The sequence below is a fragment of the Sorex fumeus genome, unplaced genomic scaffold, assembly GCF_029834395.1.
Source record: "Sorex fumeus unplaced genomic scaffold, SorFum_2.1 ptg000024l, whole genome shotgun sequence".
Classification (NCBI taxonomy): domain Eukaryota; kingdom Metazoa; phylum Chordata; class Mammalia; order Eulipotyphla; family Soricidae; genus Sorex; species Sorex fumeus.
In genome coordinates this window covers 52,177,342-52,199,706 of record NW_026606081.1, presented here as the reverse complement: position 1 = coordinate 52,199,706, position 22,365 = coordinate 52,177,342, and the positions used below count along the sequence as shown (strand labels likewise).

The 22,365-nt window shown below is 59.7% G+C and overlaps 1 protein-coding gene and 1 pseudogene across 1 annotated transcript; one reads left to right on the top strand and one right to left on the bottom strand.

The window, feature by feature from the left end:
* Positions 1-523: 523 nt before the first annotated feature.
* Positions 524-19,205, bottom strand: XKR5 (XK related 5). The gene is made up of 9 exons (XM_056113907.1): positions 19,142-19,205; positions 18,124-18,310; positions 17,461-17,642; positions 16,348-16,557; positions 15,328-15,497; positions 14,574-14,685; positions 11,895-12,626; positions 2,749-2,899; positions 524-590 (listed from the first exon to the last, which is right to left on the bottom strand). Exons 1-9 carry the CDS (start codon positions 19,197-19,199, stop codon positions 524-526), a joined length of 1,869 nt encoding a protein of 622 aa, XP_055969882.1. The 5' UTR covers positions 19,200-19,205.
* A 2,187-nt stretch (positions 19,206-21,392) lies between these two features.
* On the top strand, positions 21,393-21,544 carry LOC130023840 (uncharacterized; annotated as a pseudogene).
* Positions 21,545-22,365: the final 821 nt, after the last annotated feature.

Here is a 22,365-nt window from a genome sequence, read left to right as displayed (position 1 = left end):
GAGGGGCATGCCACGCTCATCTGGGCTCAAGAGTGACCCCTGGCGGCCCGGGGTGGACACGGCCTGTGCCGGACAAGGCCAGTACTGCGCAAGGCCAGCACCCTGCTGTCTGCTCTGCCTCCGCCTCTGTTCCTTGATAGAAAGTCGATTCCAGGAGGCACCGAGTTACTGTTTTATTTTCTGAAAACTGAGAGTCATTCCAGTAAGCTCAGGCACGGCCGACCTCTTGTAAATTCACGGGACCTGGTAAAAGTGGTCAGAGGACAGTCTTCCCTGCACCCACGCAGGGTCTGAGACAACCACCAGGATTAGAGGGCAGAGCTGGGGGCCGGGGATGCCTGCCAGGGCCCCGTGCTCTACTTAGTAAGTTCTTCTGGGGTTGGACTTAGTTTTGGGGGCTCAGAGCTGGCTGGAGGGGTCGGGGGACCCTCTGGGGCCCTGGGATGGAGCCCAGATGGTCATGTGTGAGGCAAGCGTCCTGCCCGCTGTCCCATCCTTCCGGCCCCAGGACGGATAGCGTGAGTCACCTCAGCTGGGTGGACCTGCGAGGGGACTTTGAGAGGAGATGGAGTTTCGGGGGGACAAAGTACCTGAAAGGTCGGAGAAAAGTGGAGGACGCTGAGGGTGCAGTGTGCCCAGGACAGCAGTTAACAAAGCAGCCAGGGCGCGTGGGGCTGTGCCCTCTGGCCTGTGTCTCCAGACAGCCGGGCCGGCAGCCACGGGTGTGGCCCAGCCCTTCAGCCATTAGAGCAAAGGCCTAAAAGTCTCCTTGGCGCTCTGCGGTCTAGCCAGGCTCGGCCTGGCTCTCCGGGGAGCCTGAGCTGGTAATTACTGGGGCGGGGAGAGGGGAACATTTGCAGGACTCCAAGGCCATCATGAAAGATGTGTGGGTTTGGGGGGTCACTTAGCATTTTGCCTCGGGGCTCCCCCAGAATAACCCATCTCTGCACTCCAGGCCCCGACTGCCTCTTTCGAAAGCTCATGTGGGGGTGGGAGAAACAGCACAACGGGGAGGGCACTTGCCTTGCACACAGCCAGCCCAGGTTCAATCCCCGGGAGCCCGGATGCCCCCCCACCGAGTTCATGGGGAGTGATCCCTAAGCATAGAGCCAGGAGTGATCCCTGAGCACAGAGCTGGGAGTGATCCCTAGGCATAGAGCCAGGAGTCAGCCCTGAGCACTGCAACCAAGAACAGTGGGCCGTGTCCTGCCCCAAAGCACTTTGAGCACTGCTTGCAGGTATAAATGGGGCCTTTGGGCACAAGCTGGGTAGAAATTCTTTTAGCTTAAAATTGAACAAGGTCAGGCTGGACAGTGGGTAGGGCGTTTGTCTTGTACTTGGCTGATCCGGCTTCAATCCCCAGCATCCCTGGTCCCCCGAGCACCGCCAGGAGTAATTTCCGAGTGCAGAGCCAGGAGTAACCCTTGAGCATTGCCCAAAAAGGAAAAAATCGAACGATGGGGTTTGCCACCCCCTGACTGTGCCTCTGACCTGTGGGCCCGCACCAGACCGGGTGGTTCTGGAGGCGTTGGAGCCAGTCCTTGGATGCACAGGGCGGGTAGAGCCGCATGGCTGATGCAAGCAAACCAGTTCCCAGTGTGCAGGGAAGAAGGTGCGTCTGCAAGGACGGTGGCTCATATGCACGAGGCATGTGCGTGAACAGTCTAGCGCTGTGACATGGCCCCAGAAGGGACACGGGCCACAGCCTAGCCGGAACTCTTTTCTGTCAGCAGACCCTTATTATCTTTCAGCTAAAAAAAGACTTTTTCATTTTTTCACCAGCTTGGTTTTTTGTGAATAAAAGAAAACTTCTTTCCACATGTAAGTAGCAAGGACCGAAGGGAAATTTACAGCTGGGGGGATGTCACTCAGTGCAGCCCCCTGGGACAGGGTGGACGCCCTGGCCTTGTGGCCTTGGCTCACGGGTCCCTCCGAAGATGGGGCCCGTTTTCCATCTATGACGCAGGGCGGGAGCGGGGCTGCCACTGGCCGTGGGCCAGCGTGGGGCCGTGACAAGGTGGCAGCTTTCCACACAGAAACCATGGACCCTCCGATGCCTGCCTGGGTGGGGCTTCCTCCCCCCAGGAGGCCTGGGCGGGGAAGATACCCGCGGCCCCTCCCAAGTATGGGGATGAGTGCAGCACCTGCAGCCTTTCTTTCAACTGTGGCCCAGCCCGGGGACGGGGCAGCCACCAGCTTGGTGTGGAGACCCGGGAAGTTTCATCCAATGGATGCTGTGCCCCCTCTGAGGAATGGGTGTCAGTAGGTTCACCCCACAAACTGTACCCGAGCATGGGAAGGCAGAGAAGTCTCAACTCTGGGCAGGGCTGACCGGGGGCGCCCACTGGCTGAGTCCAGGTGCGAGGGAGCAGGGAGGGGAAACCTTTGCTGCAGCAGGTCACCGAGAGCACCTCCTGGGAGCCCCAAGAGGCAGCACTGCCCGTCCTTGCCCCACGGGTCAGGCCCTGGACGCCCCTGACCCTTCAACCCCCTGCTGGTCACCGTCATATTTAAGGACACTCGAGCAAGCCGTCGGTCAGCGTCGGGTGCAGATGCATGATTGTGGGACATGAGAGTGTGGATGTGTGCACGTGTGGACGCATGGACATGTGGACACGGGTATAGGACAGTCTTGGCCAGAGACGGCAGGCTGCCCACCTCTCTGTTCGTCTGTCTGTCTGTCAGACTCCCAGGTATGTGGTCCCCCAGGGAAAGTCCCCGCCACAGATGCAGGGAGTCGGGCCGGGCCTTGGGCCCTGCGAGTACTTTTCCACGCCGCTGCAGGCGGGCAGGAGGAAGGGGTTCCTGCTGGCCGGGCTCAGCTGACCCCGCTCTCTCTCGGGAAGTGACCCGCACTTGGCTTCCGCTTCCCGCAGTGGGCAAAGGGCCACCGTGCTGGCTACAGGCAGAGGGTCAACCAGGGAAATGGGACAGATGGGGGGCAGGATGGGGAAGTGGAAGGATGGGGAGATGGATGGATGGGAGATGAACAGATGGGAGATGGATGGACGGGAGAGAGACAGGCAGAGAGGGACGGGTGGGAGATGGACCTCTCAGGCCAGCCGCCCTCCCAGGAGTTCTCACTCAGGCAACTGCCCCTTTGCCCCCACACCACTGTCTGTCCCCTCTATGCATGTCCTACCAGAGAAAGGCAGGGCCACTTTGCCTCTCCTCATGGACGCTGACTTTGCCTCTTCCTTCCAGACATTCCTGCATCTTGTGGCCCCCAGGGTCCTCACAGCCCTGCTGACCACACCCACTCCTCAGGCACCCTGGCCCTTCTCTGCTCCCTCTACTCTGCATCCCTGGGTGGTCGGTTTCTCCCACTGTCCCGGCCCAGATCTGTGGACCCACACGTCTGCACGTGTGTGTGTGTGGGGGGCGGGTGCCTGTGTTTGTGCACGTGTGAGTGCGTGTGGGCAGGACTTGGGGGTGATCCGAGCTCTTGTATCGATGGTCCACACCCCGCTCTAACCTAGTGCAGCCCCCTCTCTCTCTCCCAAGACCAGCCGGGTCATGCACACAGCTTTGCCCTCAGCCACCAGAGAAGGGAGCGAGTGGGTCCTGGGTGGACGCAGGGTGGTCACGGGGAGTGGAGTGCCCAGTGGCCAGGCCACAGCCGGCAGACAAAGGAGACGCAGCTGCCCTGTGTGTCCAGCTCAGACAAGGCCACACTGTGGGGACAGTTGTCAGTGGCGCTTCAGGGTGGGCGTGCTGGGTGCACAGCATGGCTGAGGGTCTTCAGGCAGTGACCGTGTATGACTGTGACCCTTCCCCTTTCCATTCTGCCAGACCCATGTGCGGGGATCCTCCGTCCATGGCGGACTCTGGGTCAGGGACTTGGTGTGCAGGTCCAACACAGGCCAGTTACAGGGAGTTCTGTGCAGGTGGGGTGTGAGCAAAGGGGAAATCTCTGTCACCCTGAGACTGCCCTGAACACACATGCACACACACACGTGCACACACACACACATGCACACACATGCACACACACATGCACGTGCACACACGCACACACATGCACACACGCACACACATGCACACATGCACATCAACACACGCACAGATAGCATGTGCACACACATGCACGTGTGCACACACATGTACACACATACATGCACACACATTAATGCACGTGCACAGTCAGCTCAGGCATGCACACATACACACACACACACATACACATGTGCACACGCTCACAAAATACCCTGGATTTCCAGAACTTTCAGCCCAGCAACTCAGGGGCACTCTGATCCCACCTGAACCTTGTAGGACTTGTCTGACAGGGCAGAATGCTGCTAGGGGTTGAAGTCAGGGGGACTTCCTGCAGGAGGAGGCCTCAATTACAGGGTGACTTGGCAGGGTGGCAAAAGCGGGCCTGGGACCTCTCACTGGGCTGAGACTTTGCCTCTAGAGACTCCCTCCTGCCCCCCTCTGGCCTCTTTTCTTCTGAGAAATGTTAACAAATTAGTCTCCTCCACCTCCTGGCCAGCTGCACTTGGTACTGCGCCAAGGACAATACCCAGTGAGCACAAACTGGCTCAGAAACGCCCAGGAGAGTGCCCCGACCACAGCACCCACGGCGCAGCCTCGGCCTCTTCCCCAGAGAGTCTGGGCAGTGGTTCCGCCAAGGGCAGCAAGGGGCCCTGCAGGGGGGAGCCTCATCCCCCTGCGGAGGCCCGTTAGAGCCGGCCTGGGCAGGCTGTGTGTGGGGGGACGGGCTCCCCGCTGGGCTGCAGGGGCGGCTGGGGGGCACAGGCAGCAATCGGGCACCCTCTTGATTTTCCTGTGAGCCCACACGGGTCCCCAAACCCATCTCCTGGCCCGTGGTGCCCTGGATACTCCCCTAAGCTCGCCTGCCCCCAGGTCTGACACTGGGCTGCCCTGCCTCAGCCCAGGTCCGACTCCTGAGCTCCATCAGCGTGGGGGCCTCGCTCTGGGCTCACCCTAGGGAGTTGCTATCCCTGCAGGTGGGCATGTCTGGGAGGGGCAGTGACGCCCTGGCTCCTGCCTGGCATGGCCTCCTGAAAGTCCTGTTGGGGGCCTTCCTGTGGGTCGGCAGTTCAGGAGGCTTCTGGAGACCTGCCCAGCCGTGCCCGGGCCCCTGAGGAGGGGGAGGAAGGGGACCCATCACAGCTTGTCCCCATGTGCAGGCCTGCAACACCTGGCCAGCCCAGAGGTCTCCACACAAACGCTGTGGAGCCGTGTCTGGCGAGGGAGCAGGAGCATGACTGACCAGGAGCAAGTGGCCGGACACAACTACCTGCCCCAGTCCAGCAGATGCTCAGTCCGGCTCTCAGTTTGCTCTCTGAGTCCCAGAACCTCACCTAGGAGTCCTGGAGCCCAGAGAGGCACCTGGGGCGGGTGGGATGGGCAGGAAGTTGGCAGGCCCACGGCGGGCCAGCAACCCCCACACTCTTCTCTTCCCAGGCCCCTGGGCCACCTGCCTCGGCCGGCACAGGCCACAGAGACCATCCTGGCGCTGGGAGGGGTGAGTAGTTTGCATTTTGGAGGCTCGATCATGTTGCGTGTGTCCAGAGATCCACTGGCACGGGGCTGGAAGTGAGAAGTAGGCATGCTGTCTTACTCTGGATTGCTCTGAGCCAAGACCCTGGAGTGTGACGGGGCTGAGCCAGGGAGCCCTGTGGAGACACTTCAAGAATTCGCCCGGGTTTGAGTCGGCAAAGGGGGTCAGTGGACGAAGGGGAGACACCTCAGACCACGGGCTCCCTCCCTGCACACTGTAGACAGCTAACGAGACTTGCCGAGGAGACTTCCTCCGGCACAAACAGCTATTCTGGGCCAGGGCCATTTTCCAATTGGGTGACTGGATGGTAAAGGACAAGTTGTTTTCGGGGTCAGTTTAGCGGGGGAGGTCATGAAAAAGGAGTCTGAGAAACAGTCGGAACGGCAAGTGGGCAACGTGGCCACGGCCCGGAAGTGTCAGTTCTCTGGACTTCTAGGGCCCATGGACGCGACACTGTCCCTGCGGACACTTAGCAGTGTTCGTGCTGGTCAGGTGGTTGGTCTTGAAGGAAGAGTTCAGGCAGGGCGTTGGCTGGCTGGGCTGGGCTGAGAACCCCGTGAAGGGCCGAGATTTACAGAGCCAGGCCCGAGAGTGATGGGGAAGCGGATTAGCCGAGATGCCACAGTGTGAGCCGTCCCAGGGAACCCCTTGCGTTTCCTGAACACTGCATCCCCACCCCCTGATTCCTAATAAAATTCTCATGAGAACAGAGGATCGCGCCATAAAAACTCCACGACTCTCCCCCATGAGAACTGGCCGCCAGAGAGGGGGCACTTGGGTTCACGGCTGTGGTTTATTTATTAAAAATTTCTCAGTAAATATATCACGGTCGGGTGGACAGTGCCTGCAGTGATGAGGGCGCTGTGGATCATTTCTGTGTCCCCAAGTTGGAAGGAAAACAAGAAGAGGCACGTCGGGAACGCACCCAACCAAGGACAAAAAAAAAGTGACTTTTTTTCCCCCTAAAGAAAGCTAAGAAGTGTTTGCTCCTAAGAAATCCCCAGCTGGCTGGCCTGTTCCTCCCTGTCCCTCTGACCCAGAAAGACCGGTGGTGGAACTGCATTTGCCAGAGCGAAGGCTGACCTCACAGAGCCCAGAACTCACAGAGGGTCCACTATTCTCAGAGATGTGTCCCTGCCACGGGGCGTGGCCTCTGCTCTGTGCCACAGGAGCTGGGTCTGAGGAACTGCCAATGTGCTTTTACTTTGGGCATGGCAAGCTCCCGCCTGGGGCTCCCAACCTGGCCCTCTTGGGCCACCACCTGGGAAATATCTGAGCCATCCATGTGGCCGGAGGCTGCCTGTCTCCACGTGGCTCTGAGATGCGTCCTCTACACCCAGATGCACCCTCGTTCTACGGAGACAGAGTGGCCAGCAGGAAGGCTCTGGGGGTCAGCCCCAAGGGCTCAGCTCTAGCCTGCCTGACCTGGGGAGATGACCCTCGGGGTGGGGGAGCCTCTGGGAGCCCCAAGCTTTTTGATTGCTTGTTTTGGGGGCCTGGGGATGCTGGGGCCACACCAGATGGTGTTCAGAAGCTATTCCTGTCTCTGTGCTTGGATGTCACCCCTGGCTTGGGGCTGGCAGGTGCCTTCCCTGCTGTCCTGCCTCTCCCTAGTGAGAGACATGGTCCTGAAACTGTGCATGCCGGCACCCCCCACCCGGAGCACTGACCAAGGAGGGAGACCGGAGCTTCCAGCTGTCTGCGCTGCAGGCTGGAATCGCAGGACGCTGATGTAAAGTCCAGCCCGTGGGCACCACCTTTGCTGTGGGGATGAGGCGCTTGCCATCTGCTGGAGATGTCAATGACTTTTTTGGGGGTCACACACTGCGTTGCTCAGGGACTCCTCCTGGCTCTGCACTCAGGAATCACTCCTGGCGGTGCTCGGGAGACCCTATGGGATGCCGGGGATCAAACCTGGGTTGGCTGCTTACAAAGCAAGTGCCCTCCCAACTGTGCTATTGATTTAATAGATTTATGTATTTATTTATTGAATTTTTTGGTTTCTGAACTTTGTGAGTGCATCACATATCTTGTAAAAGGTAAAGGCCCTCCCGTTGATCGTCGATTTGCTCGAGCGGGCCCAGTAACGTCTCCATTGGAGACTTTTGTTGTTACTGTGTCTGGCATATCGAATACTCTCGGTAGCTTGCCGGGCTCTCCGAGAGGGGCGGAGGAATCGAACTCGGGTCGGCCATGTTGGCCGCTTGTAAGGTGAACGCCCTACCCGCTGTGCTATCGATCTTGTATTTTTTTTAAAAACAAAAGCCCCCCCCCCCCCTTTTTTTGAATCCCTGTGAGATAAACCCTTCCAAAAGCTGTTCATGGTTTGGGTTTCAGTCATAGAGTTCCAACACCCGTCCCTCCCTCCCGTGTGCGTTTCCCAGCACCAGTGTCCCCAGGTTCCCTCCTGTCACCCCTACCCCACCTCCTGCCTGCCTCTATGGGCTTCAATGGCTTTAAACTGAGTCATGAGAAGTCCCTCCTCTTCCTTCTGTGGGAGGTTTGAACCCCAACAAATCCCAGCTGACCAGTGAGCACATGAGCAAGGGGCTGGGATGTGTAGAAGCACTCTGCCAGGTCGTCTACGGAGGCCTCTGGGCGCCCCGTGTGCAAGCCTGACCACTGCAAGAGGCCCTGCACGCAGGAGGGGTGGAGCGCCACCTGCTGGGGGCACAGCTCCACTGCCGGTCAGTGCGTAGCTTGCCGGCGCAGCTCCTGAGACTGGTACCTGGGCGCTGCCCCGGGTTGGGATGATGGATACTGCCCCGGGCCCCCTGTCAAGGAGGGTGTGGAGGGAGGCCACCTCCAGGTGCCAAAGAGCCACCCTTCTCCCTCTGTCTGTTAAGAATGCAGGCCCCAGAGAGAGAGAGAGAGAGAGAGAGAGAGAGAGAGAGAGAGATAGCACAGGTGGGGGTGGGGGTGGGGGGAGGGCGCTGGTCTTGCTCAGTCAGCCCGGGTTTGACCCCCACGTCTGGATCTGTGAGCACAGAGTTGGGAATAAGCCCTGAGCACAGCCACAGCATAAACTTGACTTATTCCAGGATAAAAACAAACACAAACAAAAGGCCATCCAAGCCCTGTGCTCTGAGATGCCTCTCTCCGCAGAGAATGAACCGGCCCTATACGGCAGTCACGAGTCAAGCTGGAGACCACGGTCAGCTGCTTCATCTAAGCCCAAGTCAGGCCCAGCAGGACGGCGCTCAGAGTGGTCAGTTGTGTGGAGTGACGCCAAGTCCCCCTAAGTCCGTCTTTCCGATCCGTCCCAGGACACAGAGCAGGGCCTGGCCTGCCGCCTTCCCATGGGCTCCGGGGTAGGGAGGGGCTCAGGGCTGCAGCTGTGGACCCGAAAGGGACTCAAATAAATGGACAGCTCAGGGGCAGTTCCCGTCATGTGCTTGTGGACAAATAACTTCGAATTCCGTGAGGATAGGGGAGTGTTGGTGGTGGGGGCCAGTTTTCCAGTCTCAGGCAGCAGACTCCCCCTCCCTAGAGCCCCCACAGGGACCCCAAGAAGTGGTGTAAGGGCGAAACTGATGCCATGACAGGCAGCAGAAATGAGAAAAATCAGGTAGGCCTGAGGTTCAGTTTCCCAAAAATCAAACAATGCGTAGCTAGCCAGCCTGGCCCTACCTGGAAAGTTCCTGGGCCCAGCAAGTGGGCTCAATCAGTCACAATGTGCCAGAAACCATAGAGAATGTAACCATAAGCTGTTATTGGAAACTATTGTTTACCTGCTGCCTGACCACTGTTGCCAAAGTGCTTGCTTAACTTTGAATCCTATATAAACCACTTGTGATTTGGAGTCAGGGTCCTTGTCAAGACTCCACTGTGTTGGATGAGACTTGGGCCCTAGCTCGAGCTAGAAGAAGGTTCCGTTGCTTTTGCATTATCGTGTGTGAACCTGGTCTCTCCACAACTGGGGATCTGAAACTCGGCCACAACAGTGGACAGGGCTGCCCTCTGCACCGAGGGTGGGGCCTCCGGATTCTCCCCAGACTTTCTTCCGGGGAACTCGGGAAGAGCAAAGGGCCGGGAGGCAGTTCTGAGGGCCTGAGCCAAGTGCAGTGTGAGGAAGCTCCGAGTTCAAGCCCAGCCCTGCCTTTTCCCCACCCAACACTGTCAGGACCAAACAGGAGCCCTGGGTCTGAGTGTCGCCCAGAGTGAAGGGGAAGAAGGGCTCGTCTCTCTCAGCAAATGCATCTTCTCTACTTGCTTTTGGGCCATACCTGGTGGCGCTCAGGGCTGACTCCTGCTCTGTGCTCAGGGCTCACTCCTGAGGACGGAGGGGACCCCATGGGATGCCGGGGTCTACAGGGTCTACACCCTCCCCACTGCACTGTCTCTTCAGCTACAAAGATGCATCTCCTCCAAAAGGGGTAGCAGGAAGCGTACTGACTTCCAATCCACATGTGCAGATCCGGCTAAGCAGGTCTACAGCACACAGGGAAGGAGCGACAGCATCGCCTCTGCCCGCCCAGCTTGGCCCAATCAACTCAGCCGGGGGAGCTGGTTGTGGGCAGCCCCTGAGAGCCAGACACTCAGCCCCATGGTCAGCCTGGGATTTCCGGGTACCTTTTCACAGCTGAGGCTGCCCCCGGGACAGTCCTGGTGTCTGGGCCCAGAGGGGTTTCCTACTGTGTGGGTCGTCAGGGCCCCAGAGGGGTGGGGTTTGGGATGGGGACTCACATCAGGAGATTCCTGGGCTCCAGGACTTTAAACAGGGTCCACTATCCTCTTACAGTGTCCTCCCAGACTCTGGCTCTGGACAGCAGACAAGGCGAGAGGCTGGTGTTGGGGTGACGAGCTGTCCCCATGGCCCCGGTACTCTGGGTCTCAGCTGACCAGTCTTGTACCCCAGAAAATTCTCTGTCCGGGATAACTGGGAGTTGTGACTACTTCCCAGACTGACTTGGGGATGAAGGTCACTGCTGCCTTTAGCAGAAGCAGTGGCCGGAAGTGGACAGAGGTCTTTCCTAGTACTCCAAGAACTCAGCATGAGGTGTCCCCAACCTCGGGCATCAGGGAAGACAACCCTTCCACATCCAACTTCCTTGGGGGCTGGACTCTCGGTCCCTGTGGGCTCCCTGACTGGGCGTTAGGACAGGGGGACACCCAGGGGAGGGAGAGGGGAACGCTGAGGGGAGGAACAGGTGCTCTCCTGGATGGCAGCCTGGTTCCAGACAGTCCCTCTGTCTATGGGGAGGGGGCAGTGGGCAGGGGCTGGAAGCAGGTGCTGCCCCCAGTGCGGGGGGAGAACTGAGCATCATCGAGGTGCTGCTAAGATGCCCCGGGGGACGTGCAGCGAGGGAGATGTCCACACCCAACACAGGGATAGCTCGGGGTACTCAGAACACAGTTCTCTCTGGTTAGAGAGACAGGATGCAGGGACGGCAATGGCCTTGCACTTGCCCATCCTGGTTCCATCCTCAGCACCTCTCAAACTCCAGCCCCAGCCATGCTGGGTGTGGCCCAACTCCTCCCCAGCCATGCTAGGTGTGGCCCAACTTCCTCCCCACCCCAGCCATGCTGGGTGTGGCCCAACTCCCTCCTGCCCCACAAAAGAGCCTTGTGTCATTCTCTTGATCTTGTTTGTGGGCTCCATCTGGGTGTCACACACAGGGCCACAGTCTGACCCAAAAACTTTCTCTGAGAAAGAGCCAGAACTACGGTGGTGAGGGGCACTGGTGCTGGACACAGTGCTGTGGGCTGGGCTGAGCCCACTGACGGGTCCTTTCTGCACCGTGGCGGGGTATGGGCTTGGGGGCTGCGGAGAACGGCCGGTGCCCCTGGGTGGGTCACACAGCGCCTGCTGTGGCCTTCTGCTGCTCCGTCTGGCCACGCACCCCGGGGGGGCACTCAGGCTTGGGGGTAGACGTGAGGCACGGCTGGTCGGCTGGCCTCAGGCTCACCCCAGACCGCGCCCTCGGGGGGCTCAGGTGCCCCGCTGGCTCTCCGGGCTGTGCCCCTTGCTCTGAGTGAACTCTGCAGCTGCCGTGGCAGAAGCTCCTTCCTGGGCCACGGATGGGGCTGATGTTTGCCATGGCCATGGGAAAGGAGCGGGGGGCCGGCTGGGCCTGGTCACTATCCCCCAGCCTCCTCCTGAAGTGGGGGGTCTGTGTCATCAGATGTCCAGCTCGGGGTGATGGCGTGGTCCCATCAGTCGTGGCCCCATGAGCCTTTGTCCTGTCAACCACGGTCCCATCAGCTGTGGCCCTGCCAATTATGGTTCCACCAGTCATGGTTCCACCAGCCGTGGTTCCTGTAGCTGTGGTCCCGCCAGCCGCGGCCCCATCAGCTGTGGTCCCACCAGCCGCAGCCCCATCAGCTGTGGTCCCACCAGCCGCAGCCCCATCAGCCATGGTCCCACCAGCCGTGGTCCCATCAGCCATGGTCCCGACAGTCGTGGCCCCATCAGCCGTGGTCCCGCCAGCCGTGTCCCCAATAGCCGTGGTCTCTCCAGCCATGGTCCCTCCAGCCATGGTCCCTCCAGCCGTGGTCCCGTCAGTTGTGGCACTGAAGTAGAGCGTGGGGCTCCGGGGGGGCCCCCTGCCCCCACAGGGACTGTCTTCAAGCCTCGAGGTGGAGTCTTTGTACTGATCATCATCGCTGACAAAGGAGACATAACTTGAGGCTTCCGGTGGGCTGCCCGCTGCTCTCTCTGCCACCACCTCTGGGGGTGAGGATGGGGGTGCTTTCTGGGGAGACAGGGGTGTCCTCTTCTGGGGGGAGAGTCGGCTTTTGTCCCACGTGGCAGGACAGCAGCCGCCAGCATGATGGCCTCCGAGCACCGCCCTGAGCCGGGCCGGGTTTCCTGTCTTCAGCGCCAGCTTCAACAGCAACCAGTGGTGTTGGGGGACGTGGGGTACCCCGGTAACCCAGCTCCCAGCCCAGCCGTGGGGGCAGTCTGAGGCTGGCAGCGGCTTCTGCACACTTGCTGGCTCATGGCTGTCCTTGAGGTCGGCACCCGGGTCGCCCCCAGGAGGACCCCCATCTGCGCTGTCATCCCCCGCCCGGCCACAGAGGGGCCTGAGGAAGCGTGACCGGATGGCCGTGGACTCCGGGTGCAGCCGGCTGTAGTAGAGGACCAGAGCCACACCGCCTGGAAGGAAAGAACGAGAGACAGTAGTCACCCTCGCGGGGCTGTGCACGGCCATGGTGGACAGCGTGTGTACGTGTGTGCTGGGGGCTGCCCGAGCCACCCACTCCCCCAGGAGCCGTGGACGAGGCAGCAGAGCCCAAGTCCACAGAGACTCCTACCTGGACACACCACAGCAAAGCTGAATCCATCAGTCCCAGAGCCCCCGAAGTGTTTGTGTAAACATGTATCTGCACGATCACATGTATGTCTGCATGCATGTGTGGTGTCATGCGTGTGTGTCTGTTTGGTAGACATGTTAACTTGGCTTTGGAATGACTGGATCAGTGTCCCTCGGGCACAAGCCCATGGCCAGCTAGCAGAGGAAGGGGGAACGCACGCTAGTGTCACCACGGGCCCACGACGCAGGGTCACCGGGCCCTCGGGAAGCTGCCAGGAGCTTCCATGCGCGACAACATTTCCTCTGCGCATAAGCAGCGTTGTTTACTGGTCTGCTCAGCGCTGCCGTGGCGGCCGTGGCCTCGGTCGGCCGCTCTAGCTTCCTGTGGAAGTGCTGGGCCTCATGAGAAGCCGCACGCATGGGGTGGGGGTGGGGCAGGAAGTGCTTGGCTTGGCAGGGAGCGAGAGAGGGGTCATGGTGTCGGGCCTGGCCATTGTCTCACGAGGGTCCCGGCCTCGACCACAGTGTGGGGAATGGCAGGGCCACACAGGGGGTGCTCTAGGGTGGTGTGGCACCTGGGCCTATCCCTGGGGCCTACAGCTGCACCCTGAGCCCTCACACCGCACTGTGGGGGATACGGGTCACATGGGCTCAAAAAGGCTCTGGGACAAGGAGACCCAGCAGCTCTGACGGAGAGCCCCCTCCGGCCTGCTCACCCCGAGCTGAGAACCTGGATGCCGGGCCACCCTCCTACCCCCGAGAGCTTGGGAAGTTGGGGGAGGGGGTGCAGCTGCAACTTCTGCCCATGTCCAGGCCCTACTGAGTCTCTGTGAATCCTCTCTGGACCCCATTACGGTGGGGTCATTCTGCCCTTTATGCTTTTCTCTCTAGGTTTATTTTGACTTCTGGGCCACACCAGCAGTCCTCGGGACTGACTCCTGGCTCTGTGCTCAGGGGCTCACTCTTGGCTCTGTGCTCAGGGGCTCACTCTTGGCTCTGTGCTCAGGGCTCACTCCTGGCTCTGTGCTCAGGGCTCACTCCTGGCTCTGTGCTCAGGACTCACTCCTGGCTCTGTGCTCAGGGCTGACTCCTGGTTCTGTTCACTCCTGGCGGGCTTGGAGAGACCCTGTGGGGTGCTGGGGATGGAGACCGGGTCTGGTGCATGTGCCCTGCCCACTGTCCTATCGCTACAGCCTTCTCTTTGTGCTTTTTCAAATGCTATGACCGACGCAGAGATCTCTCTGTAATGAGGAGAATTTTCCATGACCTCAGAGGAAGCATTTGACTTGGGAAAGAAGAAGCAGGCCCAGACCAGTGGGCTGACTGGCTCATATCACGACCAGGGATTAAGAGCAGCTGAGCCCAGGGTGGCCAGCGGGATCGGAGGGGAGTCCCCACTGGACAGACCCCACAGTGTAGGGCCTGGTCTGTGTCTCATCTGCTTGGCAGAGTCCTGTGCCCACTCCTGTGAGCACCAGGACCTGAGTCCCCGCGCCCTCTTCTCCTCAGGGACAGGATCGGGGGAGGGGTTGGTAGTGGGGCAGCAGAGCCCTGAGACCTGCCCACGACCCTGAACCCTCTTCCTGCTGCCCTTGGATGGGGCAGGGGACTGGTGGGGGTGGGAACGGTCTCCTAGGGTCTCGCCAAGCGCTGGTCGGGGTCGGACAGCTCTGTCCTCGGGCTCAGGAGGTGCCTGGCCGCCAGGAAGCCCCTGACCCTGGGTGGGGGTAGCCCCCTGTGCCTTGGAGCCCAGATGCCCACCTGGACGCGAGTTTGGACCTGCCTCTTACCGATGAGGGTCCCCAGCAAGGCGCTGGCAGCTGGCCACAAGCTGCCCGATGGCGGCCACTGAGGGAGGTTGGTGGCCAGCAGGAGCAGGGCCACGTTCTCCAGTGACATCACCTGTGAGGAGGAGACAGAAGGGTCACCCTCCCCTCAACCCCTTTTAGGGCTCAACTGTGGCCCAGCCAGTGCCCAGGAACCCCCTTCCCCCAGTCCACGGGGAACCCTGGTCCTCCACACCCCAGTCCCTGGGGCCTAAGCCAGGCGCTCCTCACCCCTGAGCACTCATGCTCACACCCTCGCACTCACAGGCCGCACACACTGACACACACATTTCAGCCTCCTATACACACAGCACCACTCACACAGATACACACTCATCCCCTCACACAAACTCTCATACCTACCCCTTCACAAACATACCCTCACACACACACGAACCCCCTCACACACATTCACCCCCTCACACAAACACTCATACTCACCCCCTCACACACACACAAACCCTCACACACATTCATCCCCTCACACACTCACCCCCTCACACACACACCCTCACACACACACACTCACCGCCTCACACACACAAACCCTCACATACACACACCTTCACACACTCACCCCCCATACACACCCCCTCACATACACACCCTCACACACAGACACTCACCCCCTCACACACACACTCACCACACACACACACACACACTCACCGAATTCCCCTGCCCCCCCATGCAGCCCCTGCCAGGCGGTAGGACTTGCCGTGTAGAAGGCAGCCACGCGGCGCCCAGAGGGGCCGCCCCAAAAGTTCAGGTAGCAGAAGATGCCCACAGCGCCCACGAGCAGGTTGAAGAGCCTCCAGTGGCAGGTGCTGTCCACCACGTCGCTCTGCTGCGTCACCAGCCAGAAGGTCATGGCCAGCCAGTGTGCACCTGGGAGGGAGCAGCCAGTGAGGGTCCAGCTGTGGAGGGCATAGCCCTGAGCAGCTTCCGCCTGGTCCAGTCACAGAGAGCAGCCCCCTCCCAACGCTGTGTGCTTCCTGGCCTCACGGTGAGAGCAGGGGTAGGAGGTACCTAGCTGGGTCCCACCCTACTGGGTGGAGTTTTCCCAGGGGTGAGGGGGCTGGGCCACACCTGGCTGCCCAGCTGCCTTAGGCCAGGGAACTTACAGTGGCAGGGATGGAGCTGGGTCATCTGTGCACAGGGGAGCGTCTCAAGCCCTGAAGTCTTAAATAAGCTGGACACACAAGCCCACCTGACCAGCAGGGCTCTTCTGGTCCTTGGGCCTTAGCCCTTGCCCTGGGGAGAGCTGTGGCCCCGGATCCTCTGTTCACGCCCATGAGGCCTACCTGAGGGGCTTTGGGTCAGGGGAGTCCCAGAGGAAGTGAGGGCCAGGCCCCCCCCCCCCGCCCCCCAGAGGCGCCTGCAGTCTCTGCCCCCTGATAGGCTTCTAGAAGCCTCTCAGGTGTGGAGCTGGGGCTCGAGGGGAACCAACTTTGGGCCGGACCCTCCTTCTGTGTCCTGGCCAGCACAACAGACCCGAAGGGCCCTGAGCAGTGTGTGGCCAGTTCTCCCGGCCCAGCACATCAGGTCCTTCCTTCCTGCTAGGGTCCTGCTGCCTCAGGCTCAGCCAGAGGGTCTAAGTCCCTGAGTCCACACCCCCCCCCCCCCACACACACACCCCAGCCGGCCCCTTCAGCGAGCAGCAGCTGTGTGAGGGCATCTTGTCCTGCCCTGCGCATTTCGGTCACATAGGAGAGGGGCTGGACCGGGCGAGGCTCACCTGTGACAACCAGCACCCAGAGGCGGTGAGTTCTGCAGAAGAGAACCAGGCTGAGGACACGGGCGGCCAGCATGCCCATCCTCCAGAGCAGCTGGCACAGCAGAGCCACCCATGGTGCCGGGGGTCCGCCCCGCCTCATGGCACCCAGGCACTGTGTGTAGCAGGCCAGTGTCCAGGACAGCGACAGCCAGGCACACAGGGCACTCACCCCTGCAAGGAAGGGGCCAGCACAGAGTTGGGCACGTGGGAGCGATCACAGGGTGCCCCAAGCAAGTGCCCCAGTGCACGATTTGCAGCCACACGCATGCTTATGTCTACACGGGGCAGAGAGAGGGCAGCTGGGAACCGTGCACACACACACACACACACACACACACACACACACACACACACACGCACACGCACATGCACACGCACACACACACACACACGTCTGCCCGCGGCGGAGAGGGTTGGCTGGGGAATCGCAGCAAACACACATGCACACCACACATGTGTCTGCATGGGTAGAGAGGGCAGTGGAAACTGCAGCAAACATGCACACACATGTTTATACGGGTCAGAGAGGCAGCTGGGAAACTGCAGCAAACACACATGCATATACATGTGTCTGTACGAGTGGAGAGAGGGCAGCTGGGGTACCATGATGCTGGCTCCCCCCAATTCCTGGCCCTTTCTCCCAAGTCCCTGGATAAAAGCAACCACAGCCCTGACCCCCCACCCCCTAGCTGGAGGCAGGGCTCAGAGACAGCTCGTGGCCCAAATGAACCCCACTCGGGTCTGCAGAGGAAGCTTTGGGGAGACCTTTGATAAAGATGGTTCAAGTTTGGGCTGGAAGGTCACCTGCGAGCACTCAGGAGCAGGATGGAGCCACGAGAGGAAAAGGAGGAGTAGAACCCACAGAGATGAGGGAGAGGGGCTGAGACACCTCCCCCATGCTGGGGCCGTGCTCCCCAGGGCTGTTTCCATGTGGTTCAGCTCCCACGTGGCTCTGGGGGTCAGGTAAGGATCCCGCTTCCCCTGGAAAAAGCTGATGTTGCTGCAAGGCAGGTCCCTTCCCGGGGGGCTTCTGTCCAGGCCCATCTGGGGGGGTGGCGCCCGGTCTCCCCTCACCTGGCATGATGGCCCCGGGGTCCGGTGCGAGGAGGATGTAGGTCTGCAGCAGCAGGTGCGGCGTAGACTGCAGCAGGGCCTCGAGCAGGCGCAGGGTCCCCAGGGTGGCACCCTCTAGCGGTGGCAGCTGGCCCGGGCCACTGTGTCCCTTGCACAGAAGTGTCCATGCCGCATTCCAGTGCCTGAAAAGGGACGCGTGTTCAGGGGCCGACTGGGCTCCAGGGCCTCATGCAGGGCCATGTGGCAGGTGGCTCTCCCGGAGTCCCAACTGTACCCGAAACCATGGCACCCGGCTGCAGCCATTGTAGTCCCCAGAGCAGCCACAGTGCGGGGGCTGTGGGGACTCAGGCCTACGGGCTGTGGTGGGGCAGGAGGGGGGGGACTCCAGGGTGAGGTGTATGTGCATGTGTGCAATCCATGTCGGGACATGTGTGCATGTGTGTGGTTCATGTCAGGGCATGTGTGTGGTCCGTGTCAGGGCGTGTGTGTACATGTGTGGCCTGTGTCAGGCATGTGTGCACGTGTGTGGTCCATGTCACAGTATGTGTGTGTGTGTGTGTGTGTGTGTGTGTGCGATCTGTGTTGGGGTGTGTGTGCACATGTGCAGTCCATGTCGGGGCATGTGTGAGTGTGTGAGGGTCATGGGGCTGGACCCGTCCTCACCGCTTCCACACGCCCAGCTGAAGCAGGTGCAGCAGCAGCAGCCCGCAGCCTCTGCGTCCATCTCGGTCCTCCCGGAACCACAGGTAGCTCAGGCCCTGGACCAGCAGGCCGGGCAGCTGCAGGCCCAGGCCCAGCCACCCCCACAGACAGTGGCCGGTGGTGAAGTAGTAGATAGGGCTGCAGAGTCCTGGGGAGCAGAGGGCGGGGTGACTGTGGGGCTGTGCCCAGGGCCCCCACAGGCCTGACGGGGCTAGAGAGGGGCTGGAGAGGCAGGACGGGCAGCTGCCATGGCACCTGGCCCTGCGAGCACGTGGGGATGGGGCTTGTCCCTCGGGGTCCAGGGGCAGTGCTGAAGTGAGTGCCCCCTTCCGCCTGTCCCAGTCTGCGGCCACCTGAGGGTTAAAATGCCAGGACACTGCCCAGCGCTTGGTGCTCACTAAGGCTCAGGGTAGCCTAGGGCTGGGCGCTGGTCGGGCAGGTGGTGGTGGTGGGGTCTGGATCTGCCCTCCAGGGACAGATCTGAGCCTGTCTGGGTCCCCGTGCCTGCTGGAAGCCCTGGGGTCAGGGGGTGGGGAGTCGCATCTGCACAGGGAGCCTCTGGGATCAGATCCCTGAAATCCAGCCGGCGCGGAAAGGGTTACAGATTCAAACGCAAAAGGCGCTAAAAAGTGTTGCCATCTTGTGTCTGCCGGCGGGAAAGCTGGGGATGGAGTCACAGTCCACCCGGTTCCCAGGAGACCTGCACAGAGGCCGGGGCAGGTGGGGGAGAGCAGCACCGGACTATTTGACCTCTGGAGGTCAGTGCGGGGGGGAGGGGCATGAGATCCAGGTGCGCGGGGGGGGGGGGGGGGGGGGGGCATGAGATCCAGGTGCATATGCAGGGCTGGGGGGGGGGGAGCATTCTGGGGAATATGGGAGAGATCGCGCATTCTGGGGGCGCCCGGGGAGACCGTGCGTCTGGGGGCTCGCGTCCCTGAGTCAGACGGCTGCGGGTGGTGTGGAGGGGCTGTCCACTCACGCGTGCTCTGCTCGGCCACCAGCAGCAGGGCCCAGACGCCCAGCACCGCCGCCTGCATCCTCTGCCTCGGCCTGGCGGCTCGGCCCGCCCCTTTCCCCGCCCGCGTGGGGATCCCGGTCCCGGGTCCGTTCGCATTTCCGGGCTGTGACCAACCCGCCCAGTGGTGGCGCCGACTTCTGGCCGGTCGGAGAAGTGCCCCGCTCGGCTGCCTTGAAGAGCGTCCAGGTGGGCTCGGACAGGACCTGGGCAAGGCGGCTTTTCTTCCAGTCCAGGAGCCCTGAAAAGTACCTGGTATCCACTGGGCCCCCCTGGGCCGGCCTTTCCCCAGGCCCAGCTGCTGACCAACGCATCCACCTCTCCTACATGTGCTGACCCTGGAGTGAAGTCAGGATCTGTGCCCACGGGGACGGGGTGGGGGGGTGGCAGGTTGGTGCACGCGCATCCTTTTAGTTCTAGTTCGGGAACTTCCTGACAGCACCCTTGGGTGTTGCCGCTCCCCACTGTCTGGCCTGGGCCCCTGCAGAGGGTCTGGCCCCACAGAAGGGGTCACAGCCGGCCAGGTTGACCCAAGAGCAGGGCTGGGGTGGGGTTCTCTTGGAGTTATGTGATGTTGAGCCCCTGCAATGAGACCCTCATCTGACACTTTCTTCAGTCCTGGGTCTAGGGTGAAGGAGCCCACTGGTTGGGAGAAGCTCCAGGTATGAGGGGATGGAGAGAGGGAGGGAGGGAAGAGGAGGAGGAGGAGGAGGAGGAGGAGGAGGAGGAGGAGGAGGAGGAGGAGGAGGAGAAGGAGGAAGAGGAGGAGGAGGAGGAGGAGAAAGGCGTGCAGGTCCCTCCCAGCTCTCCACACCAGATCTTTCTGGGGCGGGGGAGGGGGGATGGTGAGCGGAATGGGGATGGCAGCAGGAAATAGAGCCCATCTGGGCTGCTTCTTCCGACCCAGACCCAGAGGGAGCAGTCAGCCCGCGACGGCTTCATTAGCACCTAGCCATTGCCTTAAACTTTGGAGGAAAAGTAAGAGCCGGAGAGTTCATCATCATCATCATCATCATTTTAATTAATTAATTAATTAATTAATTATTTTTTGCTTTTTGGGTCACACCCAGTAATGCACATGGGTTACTCCTGGCTCTGTGCTCAGGAATTACCCCTGGCAGTGCTCAGGGGACCATATGGGATGCTGGGAATCGAACCCGGGTCGGCCGCGTGCAAGGCAAATGCCCTGCCCACTGTGCTATTGCTTCAGCCCCGATCATTTTAATTTTTAATGTAGGAGTACTGCTATTTATTCAGCCACTGATTAAGCTGATTGAAGCGGGCAAGAGTTCATTATTTTGAGTCAAGAAGAGAGGGACAGACATAGAAGGACTACACTCATTTGTGGCGTATAAAGTAACAGAATGAAGACTAACACCCAAGGATAATAGAGATAACGGCCAAGAGGATTGCACATGGCTTGGAAGCCCGCCTCACATGCTGGGGGGAAAGGCAGCTGGGGTAGAGAAGGGACCACCAAGTAAATGATGGTTGGAGGGCTCGCTCGGGTTGGGAGATTTGTGCTGAAAGTAGATTATGGACTGAACACACGGCCACTTAGAACCTGTATTGTAAACCATAACACCCAAAAGGAGAGAGAGAGAGTAAGAGGGAAGGTTTCTGCCACAGAGGCGGGGGGTGGGGGCGCAGGGGTGCTGGGAAGGGATGGGGTGGCAGGAGGGATACTGGGAACATTGGTGGTAGAGAATGGGCACTGGAGGAGGGATGGGTACTGAATCATTGTCTGACTGAAATGTAATCGCGAAAATTAAACAAATAAATAAATAAATAAAATCTGTCTGTCCTCCCGTTGTTCATCGATTTGCTAGAGCAGCCCCAGTCATGTCGTCTCCATTGTGAGACTTGTTGTTACTGTGTTTGGCATATCAAATACATCATGGGTAACTTGCCAGGCTTTGCTGTGCGGGCGAAATACTCTCAGTAGCTTGCCGGGCTCTCCGAGAGAGGTGGAGGAATCGAACCCGGCTCAGCCAGGCCGGTGGCTTGCAAGGCAAACTCCCTACCGCTGTGCTATTGCTCCAGCGCAAATAAAAAAATAAATAAAATCTGCAAAAGAAATAAAGGGGAAAAATACATAATAAAAGAATTCATTATTTAAAAAAATCTAATGATTGTTCTTGACAAGATAGAATTTGTACACACAAACTCTGTGTATACAAAATGTGTGTATGTGTTTTCATAAAAAAAAAAAATCCTGCTTACCCAGCAGGGGAGCGACCATGATCAGGAAGGTGGTTTTCTCAGGGCAAGGTTCATCTGGACGTGCTGACCCCTGCGACTGGCCCAATGGCCACTGGGCTGCACAATTTACGTGGGGATGGGGGACTATATTCATACTCTCCCCTAAGAGTCCCCAACTCTATTTAGATACCAGAGTTTACAAAGTTGTTCATAATGCAGCTGTTCTGGGCATTCAGTCCCACCACCACCACTGTCCCTAGCTCCCCACCCATTCCTCTAATTCATTCATTTTATGTTGCTTGTAACAATAAAGTGGTAAGTGGAATTACCAAAACATAATAGAAGAAAATTTGCAAAAGTTGTTGCATCTGACAATGCAACAATGAAAGTCACCTCCGTGGGTGTGCTGAGCTGTCAACTGCTGCTGGAACACCCCCTGCTATGTTCCAGCTTCCTGGGCTTTTATCATTAGGAGGTGGCTGTGCCTCCCCGCCACCCCTTTGGGGTCTATGGACCTGGTGTGGGGTCCGCGTGGGTCCCCGCAGCGTCAGTCGTGTGGCAGTGGAGGTGACCGTGGCAGTGGCTGCTGGGGCTTCGGCAGGGCTGGGCCTTAGTCCCCTGCCCCGGGAGCCCTAGACTTCTCAGCCGGAATACCCGTGAAGCTCAGCTCATGACTTGCCTCTACCCAGGGATTGCTCACGAGGCCACAAAACCGGGCCATGTCCATGGTGGAGGCTGTGGGATGACAAGATGCATTATCAATTTTATTGCTAAAATAAAAAGGAACTTGGGGCTGGAGCGATATCACAGTGGGTAGGGCATTTGCTTTGTATATGGCCGACCTGGGTTCAGTCCCCTGCATCCCATATGATCCCCTGAGCACCTTCAGGAATAATTCCTGAGTGCAGAGCCAGGAGTAACCCCTGTGCATTGCCAGGTGTGATCCAGAAAGCAAAAATAAATAAAATAAAATAAAATAAAAGGAA